At 46.1% G+C, this 19,448-nt stretch overlaps 1 protein-coding gene across 5 annotated transcripts in view; it reads left to right on the plus strand.

The window, feature by feature from the left end:
• The window catches only part of TNIK (TRAF2 and NCK interacting kinase), a 142,958-nt gene that overhangs the window by 14,126 nt on the left and 109,384 nt on the right, over positions 1–19,448 (plus strand). For all 5 annotated transcript variants that reach the window (XM_071752666.1, XM_071752662.1, XM_071752664.1 and 2 more), the window contains exon 2: positions 10,434–10,499. In XM_071752666.1, coding sequence (XP_071608767.1) covers positions 10,434–10,499 — 66 coding nt within the window. The remainder of the gene's footprint in view (positions 1–10,433; positions 10,500–19,448) is intronic.

The following is a 19,448-nucleotide window of genomic DNA, read 5'->3' on the forward strand; positions in this document are numbered from 1 at the left end:
TGCAAGGTGGGATGAGGAGATGCTGGGTGCTGCAGGCAGCTCTGAGGATTTAGGGTGGCCAGGTAGAGTTTGTTGTGCTGTTTGTTTTACTTTCTGAGACAGTGTGTTGCTGCTGAAACCCTTGCTTGGGTTTGATTTCTGGTTATGAGCACTCTTATCTGCTTCTGTAGCCATTAGCCCTTTATCTTACCCATGTGAGTTACTCCATCTGATAAGGCTTTTCTTGTCAGCTTTGCTGTTTATTGTGTAGAATTCAGATTATTCTAGGAAATATAAAAAAGGGGGATTGGAGCCTGGGAATTACAGCTGAGAAGCTGTATTCCTCTTCCCTGCCCAGACCAGCAAGATGTAGATGGAAAGTCTCACCAGGCATCAAGCTGGGGCTGAGTTCTTGGTTGTTTATCACATCTAGAATGAAGCACACATCCCAGGATATCTTCTCCTTTCCTCCCTTGCTTTGTGCAGCATCATCAAAACGCTCCTTTTGGCCTTTTCAACTCATCAGCCTGCTTGTGAAATATTTGGGAAAGCTTGGGCTGAGTTTGCATCACTGTCAGTGGGTTGCATCCTTTCCGAGTCATTTGGATCTTGCTTACTCTGTGCTGAGTAATTTACACTCCTCTCACAGGAGCAGCAGTTTCAGTGGATGTGCCACCCTCTGAGAGTCTGGCCCTTGCAAGCTCTCAGTTTCTCCTAATTGTAAGCCTTTAAATGGTATTAAAGCTGCTTATCTGAGGCTTGTGCTTTTTGAGAGTCATTAACACCTCTGCAAAGCAAGTGTAAAACTCTAGTAAGTCAGCTGGTGGCACTTTGCAATGGGTTTGAATGGTTACCCAGAGTGTGGGGAACAGCAGACTGGGCTTCCCATGCTGGTGAGGGTGCTGAGGAAGGGTGCTGGGTGGGGTGCTGGTGCTCCTGTGCATGGTGTGGGCATCACCATTGGGAGGGGTTCTCCTTCAGCCATGGGTTGGGGCTCCCTTCTGGGTGGGAGATCTGGCAGCTTGAGTTTTTATTGGTATGTGTGTGTGTCCTGCTGTGGTTCCCCAGGGGTTAGAAATGTCCATCTCACCATGTTTGCTCTGTCTAGTTTAATGGTATGTTTTGAGTGATGCTAGCAAGTTTCTTTTTAAGGATCTGTGCTGTTCTCTTGCCTTCACAAGGAGACATGGGTGTTCAAGGGTGATCCTGCCATGAAGTCATTGAAAAAAAAACCAAAACAAAATAAAGAAAAGCTGGCCTTCTTTTACACCTATGTCCTGTGCAGCAACAGTGCCACAGAGGTCTGATCTTGCTCATGGCCTCCAAGATCTCACTCTTGCTCTCAGTGCTTGGTTTCTTGAGCCAGTTGAGCTCTGCACTGAGGAACAGAAAATTATCATGACTAGCATTAGGCTGGTAAAAAAGCTAATAGAGGTGAGTAATAGCACAAGATACATGGAAATCAACATTTTTCTCCTTGGAGGCTCTAGATGTAATCCACTTAATATTCTGTGGAACACAAGATTAATTTTCTTCGGCATAATATATGTGAGGGCTTTTCTTTTTAGTTTGCTGGCAGAGGCATTGCTGTGTTGCTGAAGCTGAGGGCAGGGGATTAGAAGGGGGGAAAGGATGCTGACCCAACTTCCAGGGGATTCAGGAACAGTGAAATCTGGCTAGAGAAGATTAAACTCATTTCTCACTGGGAGGACTCTGTGGCTGAGACTGGGTGTCTCACGCTGGGATGGCCCCTGGTGTGTTTGCTTTCCTGTGTGGCAGGGTATCTTTCAACTCTCTGGATGTCCTAAAATATTGGAGAATAGATCTGGATTGCCTGGATTGTGTGTTGAGACTCTCCTGATGGGCTCCCAGCATGGAGGTGGTGTCTGCAGTGTATGGAAACCAGCTCCAGCCTTGCACTTGTCCTCCTTCACAGCCTGTGCTGTGATTTAAGCTCCCAGCATTGCTAAGCTTTGCAGAGATTCCTTTAAAATAGGAATAATAAAGCAAACTCCCAGTTCATTTTCTTTTTCTTTCACAGGATGGAAAGAATGCAGCGACTTGCCAAGCTTATAGAGGAGTAGATACAGCAGAAATAAATAAATCAAGACCATTTATTTAAAGTTGATTAATCTGATACATTCATAGTTTTCTAAAATAAAATCTAGCCCCGGAGAGTTTTGTAAATCAAATAACAAGAATGGCAATTAATTTAGAAACAGTTACAAATGTTTCCCATCCCTCCACCCACATGATTAATCTCAGCTCCTATAACCATGGGCCAGATCCTGCTGGGGCATATGCAGTTGTCTCTTGGGTTGGAGAAGATGGACCTGAAGAGCTTCCTCCCTGCTTGGGCATGGGGAAGGATGGACCATGGGCAGGGTTGAGATGGGTGGCTGGTGGATGCTGCATTCTTGGGGCACCCTGTGCCTGTAGGAGGGCTTGTTCTGCTGCTGGGTGGGATTTCTCTATTACAGACTTGTCCTCCTGCTTTGTTTTCCCATTTTGGACTGGTCTTCAGCAGGCTGGTACCTGTGGCCCTACAGGGCTTTCTTTGTGTGCATGTGGTGTTAATGTTTCCAGCCTGCTTGTGAGAGATAATAAATAAAACTACTAGGAAGAGCATTTCACTAGGACAGAGGCCAGATAATGTCAAGGCTGGCTCCAGGGACCAGAGCTAGCAGAGGACTCCCAAGGCAGGGAGGTGTCACAGGGCTGTCATTTGACAGGGAGCTCAGCTGATGCCCTAAAGCAAAAGGTGATGGTTGGATTTAGAGGGCATGGTGGTGACTTGCAAAGCAAAACCAACTCATCTTCCTAGGATGCCTGGGTGAGGAAGCTCCCTCTGTGTTGTCTTGGCTGAAGTGCTATGGTAGGGCATATATTAATTGAACTCAAATAAATATCCCGTGCTCCCAGCCCAAGTTTAGGTCACTTGGGGCATTGGGGGTTGAAATAAAATGCATCTTCCTGAATTTATCAGAGCATTTCACAACCTGAAAAGCCACCAAGAAATACAGAGAACTTGCTAAGTGAAATACATTACAACCTGGTTAAAAAATACTGCAGAACAGTGAGAGTGGATTGTCTCTGACTTTCAGGCCAGTTTTTCTGGCATGTATCAGCTAGGAGCTTGCTTTTTGCTGTGGGACCTTGTTTCCCCCAGTTTAAGTGAGTGTCTGTCAAGACCAAACCTTCAGACTCCCTGCTGAGCCTGATTGCTGGAGCCAGCCTGGGAAATAGAGGAAAAAAGTGAGAAACCATCCCTTCTCTGCAACTCCTTAACCCTTGGGTGTGAAAGGTTTGGCCAGAGATAAAACACACAAAGCAACATGTATGTAATACTCTTCTAATTAATTTTGCTGCTTTGTCAAGAGAACTCCATGAAAGAAAATGTTTTTCAATGCACAGTTTTGGGAGCTTGTCAACTATAGTTGTGTTTTTTACAGTCCATTGGCTGCATCTTGCAGACTTCTGCAGTTAGTTGAATGCTCAGTAATTCAATGTGGTTTCCTCCCCATATCGTCCTTTTTTGAAGCTGTTGCTCCTGGAGAGTTATCTGATCCTTTCTGGCTAACAAACCCCTGCAGACCCAACACTAAGGAGCTGATGAAAAGTGACAGGCAAAGGGTAAACTCTCTGAAAGGTACTAAACCAACAGATAACTCCCTCTCCAGATAGTCTGTGAAAAATGAAGTCGTGGGGGGAAACCTGACTGAATCCAGGAGGGAAGTGATGTTTCTCCAGACACATATATAGGGACATATATATATATATGTTGCCTTGTTTGCAACACAATATTGAGAAATAATGGCATTTTAAACCAGGGTGTAGTGATTCACCTTGGCCAAGGCTTTTCACCCACGTTGTCTCTCTTGGGACCAATGTGGAACTCCTGCTCTATCCAGATGGGATGAAGGGTTCCCAGCAGCTCCATCAGACCAAGCCCTCTCAGCTCCAGTCTCTTTGTCTGCAATAATCATCATTTGCTGTGTCAACATGACTGGTCACAGCTCTGGCCCAGATGCCTTCTCCCCTCTCCTTTGGAGAGTGTGTATTTTGGTTGTTGCACAGGTCCCTGTAGTTGAGGGCTGTAGTCTGTAGGTTGTTGGTGCCACAAGGATATAACTCTTTCATCCCTGACAACTTCTCCTTGCTCACCTCAGCCCACATCCTCAACCTCAAAAGCTGATGCAGTGGTGCAAAACCCATCCCACTCCTAAAAAGCAAAGGGTTTTAATATTGGTTTGCTTTTTTCTTTTTGTGTGGGGGCTCCTAAGTGTATCTGGAAGTGAGAGGTTCTCCCATTTTAAGGCATTCCTGTGGCTGTAACTCCAAAGAAGTCTTTCCTTGACAAGGACAATCCCTGATGGCAGAAGCTGGGATGTACAGCCTGAAGTGACTTGGAAAGGTTCAAAGTAGCTTCTGGGCTGTCACCCCTGCAGGCATCCACAGACCAAACGCCACGTGGGACCTCTTGTTGGAGGCTGAATTTTTACCTGGATGGGAGAGGGGACTCTGCTTTTGGTGTGAGCTTGGCAGCAACCTTGCTTTTCAAAGTGTGCCTTCAAGAGTGGTGTGTTAAGAGGCTGCAGTTCCTGAAACAGCTGCTTTGAGAAGTAATTAAACCAACTCCTCTGAGAGCCCATAAACCTTTGACAGCATTTACTAGTAGGTAGCAATTTCAATTTGATGCAAACATTTGCTGGCCGAGGTGAAACTCTTTATTTCTCAGGGGGATGAGATCTAAACATTTAGGAATAATATCTTACTGGTCTGAAACTGCAGATAAGTGACTTCCAGTGAGGAAAGTGTCCAGCTGCTGTGCTCTAATTGATGCCTGCATCTGAAGAAGTGTGGTACAATACTAGTAGTGACTTTAGATCTTCTGGGGACTATAGATATGATTTATAATTGGCACTGTAGCTTTTTAGAGACACTGAGCTTAGCCAAGCCTTTTATATCATGTCCTGTTGAAGTTGTGTGCTTGAATTAGGCATATGTTGAAGTGGCTGATTGTACTGGGGCTGCATTCATCTAACAGGGTGTGGGAAACCTCAGGGTTCACTTAGCAGTGGAGCTTTTGCTGGTGTTTCTGGACTGATTGACTTCTATCTCTTCTAGATGAACAGTCTCTTGGGGACTGGAAGGAGGGCTTTATCATACAGCTGCAAACAATCCACCTTTCTGGGGGTCTGTGGAGCTTTAAAAATGAGAGTATTGTCTGATTTGGAGCGAGTCCAACATCAAATGAGGGTTAAGTAGAATTGCGTTGTCTCAATGGGTGTTGAATATCATCATCAGTGGGTGTTGAATATCATCATCAGTGGGTGTTGAATACCATCAGCATCTTCATATCATGGTGAGACTCCTGGAGACCAGATGTTGACTTTATTAACTTCAAGTCAAAACTCATTGCCTCTTGTTTTGACATCAGGATGAGATGCAGTCACCTTGTTGCTAGCAGTGCTTAGGTCAAGCTTTTGAAGGAACGGAGACTTGGACCCTTCTGGTTTTGACTTTTGTGTGTAGCTTGTGGATGACTTTTCCCTAGAGTGGGCTGCTCCAGCATGCCCTGGTGGTGGAAGGTTGGTTTTATATATACCAGTGTGGTCATTTTTGTCCTCTACTGGTATCACTGCTGCATCTTGGGCTGTGGGACCCGCTGTCTGCAGTGGTACAAATGCATCATCTTGGTTTGATAAGTGTGTTTCCAGGTCTGTAGTTGTTTCTTACTGTCATGATGCTTCCATGTTTTGTTTGTGGAGGGTGTACAGAATGGCTGCTGCTTCTCTTGTTGTGGTAGGAAGGAGAACCTAGGTCAGAAGAACTGTTTTGTGTGTGCAAGTGCTGCTCTGTGAGCAGGAAATCTGGATGTAGTCAATATATTGTAGCTCCATTGGCTTGGCCTCAGCAGGACCAAGTGGGACTGGAGTGGGAATGTGCATGGGGGATTGTTTTTTCCTTTCTTCAGTAGTGGTGCTGAGCAATGGCTGCAAATCCACACTCACCTCTTAAATTGAACAGGTGGTAGTTGGGGAAGTAACCCAGCTTTATTGACTGAAAATCTCATGGTTGGTTCTTACTTAATTTTGCTGTTGCCAACTGCTGGCAGGTCTTAACATTTCAGAAAGGCAGGAGGTGGATGGGTGGTGATTGGACTCTTACTGCAGCAAGAAGCTGGGGAGAGGAGTGTTGGGGACCATGGGAGCTGAGGTGGGAACTGGGGATGGGCAGAGCACACAAGTGGCTCTCAGAGGGGTTTGGAAGAACATCTCCTTGTGAGTTGCTGAAGAAGAATGGTTCAAAGAGATTTGTAAACAGGCTTCTCTCAGCTGTCAGGTGGAGGAATTTTTCTCCTGTTAATAACTTAACCTTGACAACAGTTTTTCCTGTGCTGTATAGGAGTGTTGTTCCTTGACTAACATCTTTGTTTAAGATACGGAGCTGGGTGTTTGGGGGTGAGGGAGGACAAACTGCTTCTTCAAAAGGAAAACAAAACCCTTGGTGAGTTCCTTATTGCTTTTCCAAGTGGAGCAGCTTGTATTGCTTGAGTAGGCAGGAGGTGCAGTGGTAGATGGCATTGATGATAGCTTGTCTTGTGAGTCTCTGGATGGGTGGGCGAAGGAGGGGAAAAGTACCAAAGCTAGAAGGAGAAGATGTAAGATTAAGCAATCCCCATGAGGGCTGAAAAATATCCAGTAGTCCAGTGAGGTTCTTCTTCATTACTTACCCAAAGCAGAATATCTAAAAATAATAATAATAAAAATACCTGTGCAGCCTGCTGAGTGTTTTGGCTCTGCTTTAATTAATGGGCAGGCTTAGGGCAATGCCTGTGTGATGGGAAGGAAGTGTTTGAAGCTCAAAAAGGTGATATCCCCAGGGTAATGTCCCTTTTCTGGAAGTTCCCAGTGACTCGATCAATATTTTGTTGTCTTGACCTTTGCCTTCCTGCTTTGCTTGCTGTTGTCTGCAGCTATATTAATGTTCCTCCCCCAGTTTGTGCAGTCCATCTTCCTGTTCCTTACAGGGCTGTTAACTATAGAAGTGCCTTAGAGATGGGGAGAACCAGTTGATCACTAAAAAGCAACTGTGTCTTCAAGTACTTTTCAACCCCCTCCATGTTTCTCTGAACTACATACCACCTGGGCTAGCTTTCCCAAGGTGATCTGGACCTTATTTTGTCAAATCATACAAGTGCTTCTGTTCCAGCTGTAGATATGGCTGTTATTCTTAGTGGAGATTAAAAAAAAAAACAACAAACTTCTCCTAGTGCCATGGGGTTGCTTCATCAAACCAGTGCCTGGGGATGCTCTTCTGTGCTGACCCTAAACTGTGCTGCCTCCAGTCAGGCAGAGCCTTTTTCTTCTCTAGGCTGATAACATTTGCTTAATGACTGGTTTATCTCCATGATTTTTGGATGGAAGTTATCATTAGCTGCTCCAAACTGGGGGACTAAGTGCACGATGATTACAGAGGCTCTGATCCATTTCCCCTCCTGTGCACTCACAGCAGTCGTGGTTTCATTGCTCTGCCCCTTGGTTCTCCCCGAGCATCTCTCCACTGTCTCTTCATGTAACTCTTCCTGTTACTGCCTTCTGTATGGGCTAGAAGGGAGAAAAATGTGACTGCAGAAGGAAAACAAGAAAATTCATTATATAAATGCTTCTTCTGTTTGTGGAAGCCTCCCTGGCCATGGTTAAGGACAACCAACTCAGTGTGGACACCACAGCCAACACCAACACACACCTCCAGCCCTCACCCGACTTAGCTCTGGATGTGGATATCACTTTCTGAGCAGTCTTCTCAAGCAATGTGTTGCTACCTTTGGTGCCTTTGACTCGTTGGGATGTCATGGTGCAGGCAAAGCTGTCTTTCAGCTTTGGTTCTGTGAGTAAAGCAGTTTTAACCAGGAGTGTGTTCCTGCTGTGAGCCCCACTGCTGTGTGCTCCACACTGATAAGTCCTTCAGAAGGGATGCTTGGTTTGTTGATGGAATTTGGATACATCCTGCTTTATCATCCCCATGCAGAAGTCCCTTTTTTTTTTTTTTCTGATAATGCAGCACTTTTAAATACACTGTTTAGTGAAGTTATTTGGACTTTTTTCCCCCCCCCCTTGTTGTGTTTCTGGAAAAGATGATGCTCTTGCCTTGTTCTGTGCCTCACTGAGACTTTAGTACCACTGACTTTCCTGGAAGGTGGGTGAGGAGCATCACAGTCTCCCACTTGGATCTGTCCCACCTGCAGCTGTGGAAGCAGGGTCAGATCCCAGCATGGGAGAGCTTGGGTGCCAGCCCATCCCTGGCCAGTGTGTTGCCATGGCCATGCTGAGAGGGGGCAACTGGTGCCAGCAGCCAGGGGAGAAGTGTCACTCAGCACAGCCCATGTGAGATGTCAGGTTACCTTGGCAATACTTCTGGAAAAAATTTGGAGGGGTAATGGGATGGAGGGGGCACGTGCAACAGAGGAATTGGTTGGTGGGTGGGAGCTGTGGGTGGTGGGAGAGGTGGGGGGAAAGTGGGACCTGAAGGGTCTGCAGCCAAGTGAGGGATGAAGTTGGATAAACCTGGTGGGGCTGCTCCAGGCCTGATGTTTGGATGGGTTATATGAGTGAGAATTGACCTGGGATGGCAGAGGATTTTGAGGAAAAAGGTTGGAGAAGTTATTGTGAAGAGCAGTTCTCTTTATCAGAAATGGCCAGCTGCTTCTCTGGACATTTCTCCAAACCTCCTGATCACCTGCCTTAGGCACAGCTTTCTCTTCCCTTAATCTCTTAGTGAATATTCAAAAATAAATATACTTGTAGCACTGGAAAAGCCTCTTTCAGAATTTTTTCTGCACTGCAGAGAACAACCCTGAGGAAAGAAACTAAAAAAATAAACAGCAGCTGCTGCCATGATTTCCCTTCTCCTTTCTCACTAATTTTGTGGAAACCCAGTGCACTGCTGGTTCCCTTTCCCATCTGTCCATGGCATTTCCCTGTCTGGTGCCAGGGCAGGAAAGCTATGGGTTGTCTGCACCAGGCTGAGATGCTGTGTGCTAGGAACCTCTTCTGCTGTAGCTTCCCCCACTTTGCCTGAATATTTGGTTGAAGGTCATTTGGGGTATATCTGGGGTATATAGTGGTCTCTGAGCATTCTTCCAGAGCAGCTTCCCTACCCTTTACTGCAAATAATACCACCAAAAGCTGAGCCTGAGCTTCCCATTCCTCCCCAAGGGAGCTGCATTTTGATGGAGAAACAGCTAGAGGTGGGGTGTGGCATTTCTGATGTGTGGGGTGATCAGAAGGGTTGCTGTGACCCTGGCATGGAGGTGTGCCAAAACCCAGCAGGTTTCTGTCACCCCAGGTTCTAAGGTGCCTTAATCATGTCAAACCTTGGATTAATTGACTTGCAATGCTATTAATAGGCTGAACCTTGCTTCTCAGCTGCTCACCAAAACCCAGTGTTTGACTTTTGGACCCTGAAGTCATCTTGAGCTGATGCAGGCTTTGTAATGAATGAAACTTCTGTGTCATTATTGTGCGTGGTGGGTGTCCCTCTCCTCTCTTCCAAAGGGTGCTGCTGGCTGATCCTTTTCTGCTGTTCCGTCACCCATCTGCATCTTCCCTCTGCTCTCTGGGATGCCAAGTTGTTGACAAGTGACTCAGAATCAGTTAGGGAGGATGGGTGGTGGTGTGGTCACCCATGGGTGGGCTGGGGGGGCTGCAGGAATACTCAGACTCCTGGGATGCCAGGAGACCTTAGTATCATCCAGCTTCCAGGGGGATCTTGCTATCTGAAATTGGAGTGATGAGCACAGGGGGAGAAGGAATGGATGAGTATAAGTAAAGCTTCTGGAAGGGGAAAACCAAGAGGAGAAAATAGAAGCACTGGTTTATTCTTTCCCCACCCTCCCTCGTACCTCTCAGACTGTGTTGGTGGCTGTGTTCCAGCTTCCACACGTGTCTGTGCTGCTCTGAGACTGCCCTTGCTGGGCACACTCCAAGCAGGAGGGTCTGTGGGTGGGCTTTGGGGCTTTGGTGCCACTGTCCAAGTTGTTCTGTCCCCATGTAGCACTGCCCTAGAGCTCCTTATCTCAGCTGACAAACCGCAGCGTCAGTGGCCAGGATGCACCAAACCAAAAGTGACATTTAGGCCAAGTAACACTGATGCTGCTGACCTCTGGAGTAGACCTGGAAAACCTTGTTTGGAGCCCCCAAGTGACATCCCACCAATTAGCTTGTTTTATTCCAAAGCTGATGCATAAGAACATCTAAGTTTTAATAGCAAAAAAAGTTGCTGTTGCATTTAAAACATAGACTGTGTTTTTGCATTCCAGGCAGGTGACACTCAGAAAGCTTGAAACACTCAAAATGTTTGTCAGTGAAATGCTGATCTTTATTGAATGTTTATTTTTGCAGAAATCTTAAGTATTGCTGATTAAATATTTTTTTCTCCCTTTCTCCTAGGATCCTGCTGGAATCTTTGAACTTGTGGAGCTTGTTGGCAATGGTACCTATGGGCAGGTCTATAAGGTAAGGGTTTTTTGTGTTTGTATTTTCCTTGACCTTGTGTTAAACACACAGCATCCCAGCACATCATCTCAGTGAGGTTTGACCTGTTCCAGGGCTGTCAAGAAGTCTTGTTGAACTCTGGCTTTTTGGTCCTGTGTGCAAGTACCGTGTAGCACCCAGAGCTCTTGTAATAAGTAATTCATTTTAGTTCTGAACCTGTCACCAAAAAATAAATAGCCTGTTTTGTTTTGGCTTTTTTTTTTTTTTTTCCCTCTCCCCCAGTTGCTTTTTATTGATTATATGATGAGGAGGGAGTGAAAACTCTGTGCTTTAATAGATAAATCTTGATATCTTCTAAGAGCTGAGTTTATGGCTGCAATAGGCTGCCAAATGAGTTTGCCACAGTCTAGTGCTCAGCTCATATGCAGGCTGGCTGCTGCCCTTTCCACTGAAACCTGCTGCAGGAGAAAAAAAACTTGCTTTAAATTCCTACAAACAACTGGAAGCAGCTCTCTAGATGAGGACAGTGAGAGGACTGTGGAGAAAAGAATTTTAAACTCACAGATTTCCTTACAGAAACATTTAAAATGTCCAACCTCTGCTTAATTGCATCACCTGTCCCAAACACCTCTTAGCTTAAGGGTTATCCAGAATTTGTCATCTTGATGGGCTGTGGTTTTTTTGTGGATGATATTCGTGTAGCTGGGAAGGGACTGAATTATTTCAAAGTCTGGGTTCATTCTGCACTTAAAATATTGGTCGGGAGATGTTTCTCGGGACGGTTGCGTGAGGAATTTGACAAATATTTCAGGTCTGATGGGAGACAGGAGCTCCCTTGGGCCCCATTCCCCAAAAACTGCTACGTGTGTGGGCATAAATTCTGTGAAGAAGTGTACTTGTGTGTGTGTGTGTGCACAGGTTCTGTTTACCTGTATTCTGTTTTGACTATAGAAAATAATATATTCCTGTGCTCCTGCTTGGTCGAGACACAGCTCTGGCCTGTCATGCAGTAAAACACAGTGAGCTGTGCCTGCTGAATAGGAGAAAGGTGATTAGAAAGCTATCTGTCAGGAAATATTTGTTCTGAATTCCAGTTTCCCCATCCTTCAGCTGCTGTAGTCTAATCCCATCAGGACGAGGATAGAGGGACTGAAGTGAATTAAAGATTAACTGGAATTTGTGGAGTTTCAAATGCGTGAATTTATGAACTGGAAGAAATTTATGGGGGAAAAAAAAAGAAACCCACACCAAAACTGTTCTTGTCAAGGTTATATTTCAGGGAGCCTTCCCCTGTGGTATTGGTTGTTTTTGTGCCCTGTGTTCCCTGTCATGGGAGCTCCCTTCTGAACTGTTTTCCTTCTCAGCTGCTAAAATAATGGTAGAGGGTGACCTAATTTTAACTGCTACATATTTCTAACAATCAGTGGAAACTATGAGCCTTTAATGGCCTTTTGAAAGCGTGGTGTTTTTGTGGAGAGCAGAAAAGGGAAATAAGCTGGTTGCATAGCTCTGCTGACTGAGTTTCCTCTGGCTGTGTTTTGATTCTTTTGGTGCATCTCTGTGTTACCTAAAAATGGGGGGAAAAAAACACCCAGGAAGATGCAAGTGTAGGCTTTCCAGGAACTGAGGACTTCTGTGTTCCTTTTTCTTTTTTTTGCCTGCTGTACAAAAATAATTCCTCCTCTCAACTGTTTTTAACTCACTGGAGTAAGGGGATTGTCCTCAGTGTGGTTCACTTGGTACCGGTGCCAGACTGGTGATGGGGAGGGGGGAACGCTGGTGGCCAAACCAAATTAGTTAGTGTTGAGGTATGAGCTCAGGCTAAGACCAACTTCAGAGCTCTCTTAAACTGAAGTCTTGGAGCAGCACCCTCTCTATAAACAAAAGGAGACTTTGATATGAAGCATGCAGAACTGTTTATGGTGTCCCACCCTGAAACCCAGCACCGAAATAAGATCTCTGCGATTCTTTTCCTCCAGATACCACCGCTGTATTTATCTCTTGCAGCAAAACAAATGGATCAGCTTTCAAGACACACAGACCTTCTGTCTCCCTTCTAAAACAGCTTTTACAAGTGGTCCATACCTAGGAGCACGTCCTCTGTAATCACATGGTTGTTCCGTCACTGTTTCAAACCAGACTCAGATGGGGCTGGGGTTTTCTTTTCCCCATCCCTCTAGGCTGGTGCTACCCAAAGTGCAGCATTTATGTCATTTTAGGGGCTAGTTGTAGTTTTAAGATGTGGAAAGAGTAATTAATTGTGATGCCTGCTCTGGTGATGACTTTCTAGCTTTGCAGGTCCAACCCCTGTGTTCTCTGCCAGGAGTTGTCACCAGCTGAGTGTCACCTCCCCTTGGCATGGCTGGACCCTCTCTGAAGTAGGTAGAGGAGCTCTGCTGTGGGAAGAAGCAGAAATGAGATGCCTGTCCCAGGCAGGGGGGAAAATCTTGTGTTTGTGTGCTGCAGGACTGCTGAAACAGAAAACCTGAGTGAACAGCAGATCTAACACTGCTGCATGGCTTTATTTGTGTTGGAGATTAAAGGTGTCCTGATGGTAACCAGTTGGTCTGCACTGGAGGGACACGTGCAAGGTGTAAAACTCCCATTGATAGCTTGGGACACATCATATGGTAATGTTGTTCTGATGACTGAATGATGCCACAACAGGGCAAGGAGCTTGAGAAATGTCCCATAGTAGCAGGAGGCACCAGAGAGCAGTGGGTCATGGAGCCAACCTCAGAATCTGCTGCATTGGAGATGCTGAGCAGCCCTTGCCACAGCTTGTGCCTTCTCCTTGCTCGTAGGAGAAAAGACATTGATTGAATTCAGTGCAGATGAAGAGCTCCCAAAGGGAATGGGTCCCTCTGCCAAAGCCTGGGCACAGGGATGAAGCTTGATACACAGGTTGCTTTGATCCTGCTTGCTGGGTGATGATTTGAAGATCCCTCTCAGGCAGCACACGGTGCTTCTGTAAATCAAAGCCTTGTTCTCTGAGACGTGCTCCAGAGGCAAAGGTAACTTGTTCAGGTTGATCTCTGTATTTTCAAGTTCCTTTGCTCAGGACTGCAGCCTAAAACATCCCTTTGGTGTTTCCCAGCTCTGGTCATACCCCAGGGACACCTGAATGCTGCAGGAGCCCTCAGCAGTGATCTCCTCTGCTCACTTTCCTCTAACCCCAACCCCAAGCTCTTCACTGCAAATAATTGCAGAGGGAAACAACATTCCCTGTCTGCTGCTTAACAATCTCTTGTGAATATCTTGATTTTTATTTTAATGAGGGACTGCACCGATGGTTTATCTCTCTAATTGAATCACTGAATTCTTTATTTTCTGGTAATCCTACATCTAATGTTACAGATTGTAAACTGGTTTTGATGAAAGGCTGAGAGCTCCTGTGCCAGTCATAGTTGCAGCAGTGGATTTTTGGGTTCTTGGATTTTCTTTTTTTTACTGAAGGTGTTTAAAGAAATGGCTAACAGGAGTAAAATGAGATGGACTTAAGGCTTTAGCCATTCCCTCAGTGTTTTTCAGCAGGGAGCTGGTGGCTGAAAGCAAAACTGTAAGCACAGAAACCACTAGGACCCCTTAGAGCATTATCTAAAGTGTGAGGAAATGTTGGTTTTGTGTTCCAAAATGTTGTTGTTACTGCTTATCTTTACTTGGCATTAGAAAGCAAGTGAAAAAAATCCTGAAAATACTGTCTGTGCTGGGCTTACCTGGATAAATCACAGCATCACACCTGCTGATGGGTCAAATGCCAGGAAATACATGGGTTAAAACTGAAAGGACATTAGTTTACTCAGGAATACCTTTCCAGCAGATCCTTACAAAGCTGGGGGAAGACATGAAGCGGGCTACTGAATGCTTTGGAAACCAAAGTGATCCCCCAGTGTTTTCAGACCTGCTTAGCTCCAGGTGGTCACACACCGGCCTGTGCACAGCATCACCAAAGCAGGAGTTTGAGGCAAGCCTCTGCCATAGTGATAAAAAAAAAAATCAGTAAATAGGTCATATGGTAACCTTTGCCTCCCTCACCCCGTGTAGTTTTACAACACTGAACAGGGAAATAAATGATGTTGAGATTACAGACTCCTGTGCTTCTTCCCAGCCCTACCAGGAGGACAACAGTCATTAATGCCAAGTGCTGCTTTGCTGAGTGCCCTGGGGATGCAACTCTCCTTTTATAGCTTTAGCAAGGCTTTATTTTACAGGGTACAAGATACAGTACTGTGGGCTAACTCCATAACTGCACAGTAACTATTGATTGTTTAATTAGCTGGTAAATGCCACATAATCACTAAGCCATTACGCAGCATTATTCCGCGCTCTAATTTAGAGTGCGGGGGATCCAGGAGCTGCAGGTCTCACAGCAGGAGCTTCTCCAGCATCATCATAGGATAGGGCAGAGCAGGGTCACCCCCCAGGAGTCAGCAGTAGGCAGGGCACCTGGCCACAGGCTGTCCCTCTCCCCTACCAGCCCAAGCTAGGCAGTCATTTGATGAGGACACGGCTTTTGGAATTGCTCTTTGTTGTGTCTGTCTTGGGCTACAGTCCAGGGGGTGGGAAAAGGATGAGGAAATGCATCCCAAGGTCTTTGGTCAGGGTTTGTGTGTTTGTTTATCTATTTATTACCTGGAGGCAGGTTTGACCCAGCAGATGAAGATGCTGAGGTGTGTGGGTACGAGGAAGTGAGTAAAGCATTTGAAATCCAAGGCCACCTGTTGCTGGAGAGCTGGGAACAGCAGGGTTGTTGGGACACTTGGTTCCCCGAGTCAAACCCCTGAGAATGTTTTTGGGCACAAGCCTGTTCTTGGTACCATTGTCCTGGAGTTTGCAGGTGCCAAAGGGGAGGAGATAATCTGTGTCCTGCCCTCCTGAGTGCTTGCATAGGAGCATCCTTCCTTGTGGTACCTCTGGGCATCCACTGCTGCAGACTGGTGCAGGGGAATATTCAAGAGAAAGGCTTTTAGAAGATTTTTAAAAAATTATTTACTTTTTTATTTTGGAGGGGGAGGAATAACAAAGTAAATAATGTGCTGTTTGTGGTATGTTTAGCCTGTCTGTAGTCAGTCTCAGCCTGGCTGCTGCTGATCAAGCCTTGGGCCCTTGAGTCAGCCCTGGTGAGAACAGAGCCTCTGCAGGTTCCTGGGTCATTATTAGCAGTTCAGATAATTAGCCTGAGCCAAGAATTACATTAATTGTTTTTAATAATCAGTTGTTTTATTGTCTCTTTTTTTTTTCTGAAAGCCTGATGGTCAATAGTTTAATAATTAATCACTGTTGCTTTTAGCCATGTGGAAGAAGTTACCCTGCTGCACACAATTAATGTTTCCTGGGGACTGTTGCAGTAAAGAATAAATCTGAGTTTACATACACAGCTTTTACAGCTGGAGACTGACTGCTGGGCCTTGCTTGAGAGACAGAGCTGTGAATGCACGGAGTCACCATCACAGGAGGGTTGTCTGGACTCGGGGTCTCTGTCCCTTGTCCAAACACCCATCCTGTGGTGGTGGCTGCTGTGTGGTGGTCCTGAGCACACCAAGGACACCTGGCACTCTCTTTCCTGGGCCACTGGAGCAATTCAGGGCCCCATCATCCTGCAGTCTAAGCAAACAGCTGTTGCATTTGGTGGTACATTTGAAGTATTTCCCATTTCCCACTGTCATGTTTATAAAATGAAGTGTAATGTTGTGTGGTAGGATGTAACTTGGGCCAGGTGGCTTCCTCTAGTGTTGTATCCTTGGCTTTAAGTCACTTCTTTTTGTTTCCAGACTCTTCAGAGATTGCCTTTACTGCACATGTGCAGGGATGTGCATGAGCACCCTTCATCGTGGACTGGTGGTTGCTGCATTTTGAGGCAAACACCTGTGGGATTGGTAACCTCTGACTTGGGCAGCTCCTCAGCTTTCCCCATGGCTTGGTGCTGTGCCAAGAGCCTGCTCCATAGGGCTGAGTTGGGGAGCACTTTGCCTCTGCCCTGCAGTTACCCAGAGCAGAGCTGAATGCCCCATCCAGGGCTCTTCTTTCTGCTGGTGGTGGCTGGGACCACTCAGGTCCACATCCAGATACAGACCTGCAGGGGTGGACACAGGCTGCCCAGCATCTTCAAGTGTTTATGAGGCTTACAAAATGCTTTATAGTCCTTCTTTGGTTTAGTAGTTGATTATGGGCTTAGTCAAAGGCTGGACTGGGTGATCTTGGAGGTCTCTTCCAACCTAAACATTCTGTGATTCATACTACAAGCCCAATATTAAACATTAAGGCGTTGTTTCCTCTGGGATAGCTCCCTGTGCCAGCAGCAAGGATAGCAGTGCCACCACGTGAGGATGCTCAATGGGGTGGGGGCCTCCACTGCTCCCATAGGCACCAGCTCATGGGTGGTGCTGGGATATCAGCTCTTACTGGGTCACTGGAAGGGGGTGGGCTGGCATACTGGTGTGTGATCGTGCTGGCTTTATCAGAAGGAAAATGGGCGACCTCAATTTATCAGCTTCCCTAAGCTGTGAAAATATCTCTAGAAGAGAAGGTCCTTTCCTTGCTGACTCAAACGGGTGGTGTGTGTGTTCTGAACTGGGGACTTGTTTTTGCCACGCAGGCAAGGAAGTCTTAACTGGAAAATGCTTAAATGATGTTTCACTCTTTTAAAAAAAAAAAAAAAAAAAAAAAAAAAAAGCTTTGTTACCAGAGCAACTGGTACATCTTGTGCTGCTTCACTTCTCTGAAACACAGAGAGAGCCCTCAGCCCTCCCCCCCAAGAAACCAACCCCCACACTCCTACGCACCAATATGTCATATTAACTTTGCTGCTTTCTGGATAATGTAAGGGAAAGGGAAAGGTGCTTTTTACATTTTGGTCCTGTAGAACGCAGTTTATAAAAGGTGGTTTAAAATGTTCCTGTATGGCCTCCCTTAAAATCTCTGTGCCCTTTCCCCACCCTCCTTTGGAGTTGGTGAGGGGAAAGGGCAGGGGGTGAAGGTCAGGAGCAGACCAATGCATCTGTGAAGTGACATTTGTCCCCTCTGCCTTGAATTTCTGGGTGCTCTCCTTCTGTAAACACTGTGCAGTTTTGCAGGACAAAAAAAATATCTGCAGTGGCATAGCAGGGAAAAAAAGCTACATTTGAAGATGCCAAGTAAGGTCAACAGCACTGCAGAGCATGGAGGCCGTGGTGGTGAGCCTTGCAATGCTGTTTGTGTGGGTTCCAGGCATGCTTAGGGATGGGAGGAAAGCAGTCTCCTTGACTTGTGGGGATTAGAAGATGCTCTCTGCAAGCACCTTCTCTGCAGAGCCCTCCAGAGCAAGCACCATGTCCACTGTCACCACCTCCTATCCCATACCAGTGACTGGACTGGGAACGCTGACTTTTTTTTTCTCAGGTCTTCTGTAAGGATGTTCCAAGTGAGCCAGTTCACTGGTTGGCCACACAGCCCCAGTATCCATAGGTTTTATGGTTGTGGAGCAGTGCTGCTGGCTGTGTGGCCTGTTTTAGGCAAGTGGAGCTGCAGCAGATCAGTCTGGGAATGGAGGATGGGGCTGCACATAGGTAAATTTAATATTGAGAAGCCTTGCTGCCTAGATGTCTTCTAGCTCCCCAAGAGAAATTTGTCCTCATGAGTTGCCAGGCTGGTCTGTGCTTGTACAGCTCCTCTTGAGGTTGCTCAGAGTCTCTTGACCTTGGTCAGGCTCTTTTTGTGTTCATGGTGAGGCACTTGGGCACCCAGCTACTGTCAGCACTGCTCGATCTGGGAGATGGAGGAGCTGGTGAGAAAACAGCCAGATTTTTGGGATCAGGGTTATTCCATGTGAAAGCATCACTCTCCCTTTAAGGAGGTGCAGCTTCTTGTCCTGCTGAAGCTTTCATTGCTCTGCTCACTGTAATATCTTGCAGTAAGGTGCAGGATGTTGTAATGATGTGGTCATGGCCAGCAGGTGAGGTATGAGGGCTGTAAGGCTGGAGTGGACTATAAAAAGCATTTTCTGTTTGCATCTGTCAGTCTCATGGTGACCCTGGGCTGCAAGGCAGCAGAGAGGAGCATCTTGCTTTAAGTAGAATCTGGTAGCTCGTGATTTTTGTTGTTGTTCACTTGTTTATGGTGTTTGAGTAGTATTGGGTTAGTCTAGTGAATTAGAGTTAAATTCCTGTAATTAAGGAACAGGGGCCAGGTCCCTGCTGTTGCTGACTTCTCAGGTGACCTTTGCTAAAGAACTTCTCTTCTTCTTTACCTCTTTGTCTTCACCCCTCTCCCCATAATACCAATAACAGGGCAGCACCAATGTGGTCCAGGGACAGAGCTTGGGAGCCACTTGGTGGTACCAGTGTTGGAAAGGCATCCATGAGGAGATGGGGTGTTTGGTGCCTTTGCATCAACTTTTTGAAAAGGTTGGGGGTGAGGCTGGTTCCCAGAGGAGCAAAATACAGTAGTGCTTTGCTGGTGGTTGGTCAAAACCATGTAAAGAAGCATGGTAAGGTAGGTTTCAGAGCTGAGTAGTATTTTGTTCCTCTTGGCTCTGAAAGTGCCACTGTCAGCTAAGAAAGCAGTCGAGGAGTTTTTGGAAGGTTTAGAGAAGGGGCTGGGGGGAGTAGTAACCTGTGAGCATCATTCCTGGCTGTCTACATGAGGGGTTCACAGTTGGTGGAGTGTTTGTCTTCTGAGACTTGCTTGTCATTTTTTTTTTTTTTTTTTTTAAATGTCTTTTTTGAATTTTGATACAGCTTGACTTAGGGCTGGCTCTGCAGACTTGAAGGCAAGCAGTGCCTACAGGGAGCTGCTTGGAGCCCTGCATCTTCTCCTGGTTACATTTTGAAGGCTTGTGTTTGTCTCTTGGAAACTGCAGTGTATTCTTAGGTTTACCTGGGAAGCCCTTTACACTGATTACCTAAAGATGGGAAGTGCCAAACAAACACAGCCTGTTTCCAAATGTTGTGGGGCTTTTTCCTCCCATCACAGAAGAATGGCAGATTGGTATCA

Source organism: Heliangelus exortis, chromosome 9 (assembly GCF_036169615.1).
Source record: "Heliangelus exortis chromosome 9, bHelExo1.hap1, whole genome shotgun sequence".
Taxonomy (NCBI): domain Eukaryota; kingdom Metazoa; phylum Chordata; class Aves; order Apodiformes; family Trochilidae; genus Heliangelus; species Heliangelus exortis.